This window comes from the organism of the source record quoted next, unplaced genomic scaffold (assembly GCF_019419815.1).
Source record: "Pyrus x bretschneideri cultivar Hongxiangsu unplaced genomic scaffold, Pyrus_bretschneideri_v1 Contig23, whole genome shotgun sequence".
NCBI lineage: Eukaryota > Viridiplantae > Streptophyta > Magnoliopsida > Rosales > Rosaceae > Pyrus > Pyrus x bretschneideri.
Window position 1 is genome coordinate 4,854,375 of NW_025999535.1, and position 8,092 is coordinate 4,862,466.

General features: G+C 35.5%; 1 protein-coding gene across 1 annotated transcript; it reads left to right on the top strand.

Moving 5' to 3' along the window:
- Window positions 1–1,722: 1,722 nt before the first annotated feature.
- LOC103947607 (protein GRIM REAPER) lies at window positions 1,723–2,233 on the top strand. The gene has a single exon (XM_009358524.3). The coding sequence runs from the start codon at window positions 1,742–1,744 to the stop codon at window positions 2,192–2,194; it is 453 nt and encodes a 150-aa protein (XP_009356799.2). The 5' UTR covers window positions 1,723–1,741; the 3' UTR covers window positions 2,195–2,233.
- Window positions 2,234–8,092: the final 5,859 nt, after the last annotated feature.

Here is an 8,092-nt window from a genome sequence, read left to right on the forward strand (position 1 = left end):
ACATATTGTTCTAATTAAAAATCTACGCTTAATGCCGCCTAGGTCCCGCCTAGGTACTAACCAGATAATTACCGTTCCGATTAATCTCTAGATGTTTGAAAATTAAGAAGTGATGCCTAAACATGTTTAGGCACCCACCCATATCACAATTCTCACTTAAACAAAACATAGATAGCTTACATTTTGCATTCTGATTTTTCACTAAATTGTTAGAGGCTTGTTGAATATTTGGATGAACACTCATTATATGTTTGTTCCCCATATTTTTAATATGTTCTAATACTTTATGATCTACATGTCATTCTACTTAGCAGTTCATAAATCCCAATATAATTATGTATTTCTTTTAAATATTAATAGACACTTATTTATACAATATGTAACAAGTTTACTTAAATCCGCCTAATCCCTTGCCTATATGCCCCATCTAGCCATTAAGCCCCAACCTGACGCTCTACTAGCGCTTAGCATTTTTTAGAACCTTACACATCAACACATGTCCTGAAAGCTAACATTTTTTACTTGAAAATAGAGAGATATTTGTAAATAGATCAAAATCCACGACAACTCATGGTTTTTACATTTACTGAAAAATAAGAAGTTTTGAACACATTACATAAACCACTCACATCGAAGACGAAAATCTCGGCAAGACAAGCTATCTGCCGAATCTCACTAATCCCGAATAACACATGACCTTCAATTTACATATTTTGAAAAATATCAATATTAAGCAATAAATATATTAAAGTATTTTAGCAATAGTAAAAGAACTCTCAATATCGTGGATGAGAATTACAAATATGTTGATCGTATGGTGATTGTATGTGACACATCTTCCTTTTGTCAATAAACATGTTATCATCATGTTAGACGGTAGACACAATGCAACGAATATATGAATTTTTTTAGTAACTCTTACAAATATTTTCTTATGTTATTTTTTATAAATGATAATTTTTAGTAACTTTTACAATATTTTCTTATGTTATTTTTTTTTATAAATGATATAGAAATATTCACAAATATTACATAAAATAAACTCAAAACAAATTACGACACTACAATAAGACAAACCACAATTAACTTATTAGTAAATTCACCACAAATATATATATACACACACACACACACACACATACATGTATACACACAACCCTCATTCAACCAAGGTGGAGATCACAAGTAGCACTAGACCAAAGACTATTGGTTATACATATTTATTTGTTTATTAAGTGATTCTTATATATGCTCTAATTTCAACTTTTGTTACTTAATTTGAAAATTATTTGTCTGAAAATCCATTATTAAATAAATAAAAGTCTTAGTTGACAACTTAATACATGTACAAAAGTCACACACACAAATGTTTTCTTCTTCTTTTATATGTATAGGTTGCCAATGTGACAACGAATCTAAGGCTCTTCCAAGGGCGGAGAATTAGGAAGCCAACCTCTTTGATCTCATGTGCTTTAGCCGAATATAATGCACTAATCAATGGATTAATCTTGACTCATTAGTTGCGACTAATTGGTTTATTCTCCTTGTTTATCAATTGCAATGTAGACTTTCCTTGAAACTCAACTTTTAAGTTTTAATAAAATAGAGAAAAAAAAAAATTAAAAACTCAACTTTATAAATGTTTAATTTTATGTTTAAAGAAACAACCTACAGTATAAATATCCACATCCTCCCTTTCTTTACACTCTTGTGGCCAACGAACCCCGTATTTTTTGAGACAATGGCCAACCTCCTCAAGCTCACCACCATTTTCTTCCTCATGATACATTCACTCCTAGCTCTGCATTTTCAAATGGCCTTCTCATCGTCGGAGCTCGAAAACAATGATGAAGTGTACGTAATCGACTCCCCGAATCCCAACTTTAGATCAAGAAGCAGGTTCTTGGCCAGCATCATCAAAAAAGGTGCACAATGTAACCCAATCAAGAACATTTGCAATGGGATTTCTGCAAACAAAGGGACCGGCATTCTCTATTGCTGCAAGAAACATTGCCGAAATGTTCTTAGCGATAAGAACAATTGTGGAAAATGTGGGAATAAATGCAAGTTTGGAATGCGTTGTTGCAATGGAACTTGCATGAATACTATTTCGGATGCCAACAACTGTGGCAAGTGTGGTAAAAAATGCAAGTATGGGGTTAAATGTGAGTATGGATACTGTGGGTATGCTTAGAAATATATATTCATTGTTAATAATAAATATGATGTGGTGGACAGGTTGAGTTGAACACTAATTGTGAATGTAGAGAAATACATGTATCACTGGGGAGCTAGAAGCCCCAGTTTTGTATTTCATTATTGCGTTTATACGTCACAATAAACGATATAACTACTTTTAATAAGGTGGCTAGAGTGTTCATCTTGTTTTAATTAGCATGTTCTTCGCAATTTAGTAGCTAAGCTAGGTTTGTAATCTGTTTAAACAGCTGCTTCTTTTCCAATTTTCTTCAAAAGCAAGTCCTCTTTAATTTTCGCTCAAAGCCTGTAAAGGTTGTTTGTTTTGTTTTCCAAATGCGATTGAGAGATTGGAAAACTTGCTGAAATATACTTTACAAATTTAAATAACTGAAATGATTCTTTTTTAGGATTTGATCTAGGTCGTCAATGTATCATTTTCTTTAGGCGAAATTAATGATAGTGGTTTTATTAGCATTTTAAGAAAAAGGATAACTTCAAATAGGACGTCCTAGGTTAAATCTGAAGGATCCTCAAACAAAAAAGACTCCAAAACAAAAGACAAGGCCAACTTGCCAAGCTAATAGCCACTATATTGGGGGATTTTTGAGTGTGAAAAACATGAGAACACATCCAGCACTCCAAAGCCAAAAGAACTTTAATCCCGACAACTAAAAATTCAATCATTTCATAATCCGCCTCATGGGAGACTTTGCACACAAAATTACCAACAAAACTAGGAAGGGAACACTCTTTTGCATATATACAAGCATCACTGACCTTAAAGAAAAATTGCAAAAGAAACAAATAGTGACCACAACAATAGGCACTATGCACACAGAACCACCAACGATGCTATTGGTTAATCAGGGTAAACCGCACCAACGCCACCATGAGACGTGAACAAAATAGAGCCAAAGTTCGATGCAGGGTATGCCTGATCTTTTGAAGAGAACCTCAGGCTTTTAGGCTACAAAAAATGCCAACTCAAGACTCTTTCAGATCCATGAGCAGTTATGTTAGATTGTTCCCCGTTTTGAAACTTACAGATAAATAATGAGCTTGCAAACTTCCCCTTCTTAGAGTTAATTTCCTCTATTTGAACCAATGTAAAATTGGACATCAGAAATGTCAGGCTAAAGACATTAAGAGTTAAAGCTTGAACATAACTGAGGAGAGGGTGATGCTAATATTCAAACTCTTGAGCTGACTGGGGCATATTTGGTGAGCCTACTAATGTAAAACCATAAAAAAAACACATCTCCAATCAAACAGTCAATCATAACCTTTGTTATAGTGGGCAAAAGTAGGTGCAAGTGTTGAAATTGTCTGTTTCTCCTTCCTAAAAGTTCTCTAACATCTTAGGGTTTGCATTCGCCTTATACCCTAACCAATGTCATGAAAAAAATGACATAAGAAAGCCAGGGACTCGTGAAGATTTAGTCCATAGGGTGGAGATTATATAACATGTAACAAGTGCTCGCAACTTTGATAAAACCAATTGGTGTTACATTCGATCAAACCAATTGGCGTCCAGGCATTGCGAATGTTAGGGAGAGCGTCTACCGTTTTGGGCTTAGTTCAGCCCTCTCTGTACCAACATAAATCTTCGATTAAAAGATTAGTAGGAAAGTGAAAGTCCTAGGATGGGTACTAACTTAATCTATAAATGACAACTTAACACTAAAGCAAATTATGGTTTCGATTAATCAGTTATGCAAAATTAATCCTACACAAATATTCAACATGAATATAAAAAGCACACACATGATGTAGGATTTAACGAGGCAAAACCCACCACTGGGAAAATCCTCGGGCTACCAAGCCAGGAAGCACTAAGAAAGAAAGAATACATAAAGACTTACAAAACTCATCAACTAGACACTCATACCAGTTGGCAGCTTTGTCTTCGCGCTTTGCTACTCGATCTTTCTTCAGTCCTCGAGTTGAAGTGGCACGGTACTAATGCAACCGTCAATCACCTTTCCCTCGAACTTTGCACGATGCTAACTCAATCATGCAGAATGTTTATATGATGAAGTGTTTGTTTGGAAAACAATCAATTACGAAAATCACAAGGCTCATTTCCATAATTGATATTCAATTTAAAACCTCAAAGAAAAACAGCATGAAAAATAATATCTTCTCTTAAAAACCCATGCTGTTGGAACCATAAGCGAACAACAGTATTTCAATTATTTTTCCACGCACACGAAAAACCCAACTGATGCTTCTTCAAAAATCCTTTTCAATAAAATCAGTTTCTATGCATAAAGTGGTTCCCTTTAAAAACACATGCTAATGAAACCACAATATGGCAGCCACTGAAAAATAATGTTATATTATTTAAAATCACAAAGTTGCTGCCAATCTATCTTTCAAGAAAAACATGCATATATGCGGCTTCAAAAACGAGCACGTCCCTGACTTCCCATATAAATACAAAAAGCACCGCAACCGTTTGAATTGATAAGGACGACATCCATGAGTTAGATGACTCCCACCAACATGCAATCACTTAAGTTTCCAAACACGGTTTGAACACTCGGTTTGATAAGTTCCAATACAATCAGATTCTTTTGCATGCGTGTTTTATTAAGTGATAAAGAAAGGATAAGTTATTTGAAAAGATAAACCACACAATGGTTAAGAGTCCTATCTCAAAACAATAATATGAAATATAGATGAATGTAGTTGGATGCATGCATGCAAACGTACCTGAATATTTATCGCGTGTAGGTAACATCTTTGCATCGAAAGTGTGAGAACCCTTCCTAGACTTAAACTATTACAATTGAAAATATATAACAAGTCTAAGCTATTACAGACTCAGGCAATTTGTCAGGGATTGCCAATTTTACCCTAACAATCTCCCCCTTTGGCATTTCCTTGACAAAAACCTCAATAACAACATTTTAGAAATCTTAATCCTTATGCACTGAAGTCTGTAATCTGCACACAGTTAAACAAAACACCCGTGACGTACAAAAGATAGATGTTGCAAGAATGTTAAGATAATCATTCAAACATATCAACATCCCTCATCGTTCAACAATTAAAAAGAGACTTTATTAAGAAATCCAAATAAGAACATAAATATGGAAACTCTCACAACTAAAAACTAAAAGGTAACTGCTAGCTAAAATCTCTCCCCCTAACTAAACTGTCTAGCTAAAGTCTCTCCCCCTAACTATAGGCTCTCCCCCTTTTTGACACAGGAAAAGCCAAAGACGATAGTAAATTAATCATGCTTGGCGAAACCGTCATCATCAGAAATCTAGTAGAGATCTTCTTCTGGATCCTCTTCGGGATCCTCTTCGGAATCATCTTCTGGAGTAAGAGTAGGCAGCGGTGAGTGGTCCTGAATAGGTGGACAAGGAGTACTAGTAAACGGTGGAACACAATCAGCGCGGAAGTCAATCTCGTCATCAGATGAAGAAATATGAATAAGAGGAGCAAATAAGTGGCTGGGAAGACGATGAAAACATTGCTCCAAATTAGAAATACGATGACTGAGATCATTTGTGGAGGACTTAATGAAACGTTTGAGCAAAGAAATTTTCTTGTTCAGATCAAGCATTTGTTGGAAGACCGCTTAGGAAAAATTAATATCAGGCGAAGCTGAACAATTAGATGGAGAAGAAAACAATTGACGTTTCACAGAACGTGTACGGGGAGGAGAGAAGGAAGATTAATAACAGGAGTCTTGCCTTTCAGAACAGGAGGAACTGCAGACTTGCGTGAGGATGCCATGACAAAAAAAATGTTGGTGTACAACGTGCAATGAACAATGAAAGAAACCCGACTATAAGTAATAGAGAAACACAAAGTGACTCCAATTGCAAAGCAACCAAAAGACCAAAAGGATAAAGAATAAAACAAAATACACTATGTAATGTCCACAGAAACATAATACGAACGGGAGACTGCCAAAACAATCGAAACCATAGGCATGCAATATGATGAAACAAGCCAACTTACCAGCAACCCCTAGATTCACACGGAATAGTATCAAATATCACTCAAAGTGTTTGGGTTAAAGTGTATACACTCAAAAAGAATCATTATGTGAATGCTCTACCATAGGCTTGCAGATCAATCTCATCTCCACACATCAACAACCTACCCTCAAGAGATGAAGTAAGTTCTTACGAAGGATTGGAATAGGGCGTAGGCACTGGATGAAGTTAGAAGGGTATAAGGAGAACATAAGTTCGAGAAGCTATAGAGTCCTTGAGACTCAAAACTGGAGAGAATTTGATGCAGTTGATATATTCGAGGTCTTCAAGTACAACTGGACCTTTCAGGATTTTCAGAGATAAACACCCACCATGTATGTCATACATACACCTTTTGATTCCCTTTTTCGTGTTCCTTTTTTTTTTTTTTTTTTTTTTTTTTCTTTCAAATCTTTTCTTAACTGGGGAGGGTGCTATCATCACAATATTTGTGGTCTGCAGTAGTGAACCAACCGTGGACCTTTCTTAAAAAAAAATTTGATGCAACTGTCTTTTATGTTGCAACGGAGGTAAGAATCAGTGTATAAAAATGGAAGAGGGTAAGATACACTTAAGGAGAGGCTCAATAATGCAGATAGGAAAAATAATAAGGCACTGGCTTTATAGGATAATGATGAAGAACGTAAGTCCTAATTTTCATCTCAAGAGGAGAGTAAGAAGTGATACAAAGCCTTAGAGAGATCTCAAAGCAAGTTCTAGAAAGTCAAATCACATAAGATATAGCACACAGAAACAATTAAGAGTGTATGAAAAATGCATACATGTTTAGCACAAAGCAAAGAATTTTGTGGACAAAAGTTGTGCATAAAAAGATATGGAAAACCCTCTTTTTTTTTTTTTTTTTTTTTTTTTTTATGAAGCTAGAAAAATGAAAAGAGAGAAAAAGAAACATGAAAAATGAAAACCAACAGAAGTTAAGACACACGACATATTCCTAAAGCCTTGCGAAGGGTTTCAAAACGATGAGTGTCTAAAGGCTTAGTAAACAAGTCTGCAAGTTGATGTTCAGTGGCAATGTATTCCAGCACTAAAACCTTCTCTTCAACCAAAACACGAATAAAGTGATGACGAATGTCAATATGTTTGGTACGAGAATGTTGAACAGGATTTTTGGAAATGTTTATGGCACTAGTGTTGTCACAGAAAACAGAAAAGGAACTTTGATGAATGCCATAATCACGAAGCATTTGCTTCATCCAAAGCAATTGCGTACAACAACTACCAGCAGCAATATATTCAGCTTCGGCAGTGGATAAAGAAACACAGTTTTGTTTCTTACTATGCCAAGCAACGAGATTATTTCCAACATAGAAACAACCTCCAGAAGTACTTTTTCGATCATCAACATTTCCTGCCCAATCGGCATCGGAAAATCCAGCAATTTCAGAATTGGTTTCAAAGGAATAATGAAGACCATAATCAATTGTACCACTCACATACCTGATGATTCTTTTGACAGTTTCCAGATGCGATTCTTTTGGATCAGCTTGATAACGTGCACAAGCACCAACGCTGAAAGAGATATCAGGCCTACTAGCAGTAAGGTACAACAAGCTTCCAATCATGCTTCTGTAAAGTGTTTGATCAACACTTTTTCCATTTGGATCCTTGTGAAGTTTTGTGGTTGTTGCCATGGGATTTGAGACGGGTTTTGCTGAATGCAAGCCAAATTTTTTAACTAGGTCACTAGCATATTTTGTCTGAAAGACAAAAATACCATCTTCACTTTGTTTGACTTGTAATCCCAAGAAAAAATTTAGTTCTCCACACATGCTCATTTCGAATTCACTCTGCATGACCTCAGTAAATTCTTTTACAAGTGTGGCAAATGTGGAACCAAACACTATATCATCCACATATACTTGTGCTATCACCAC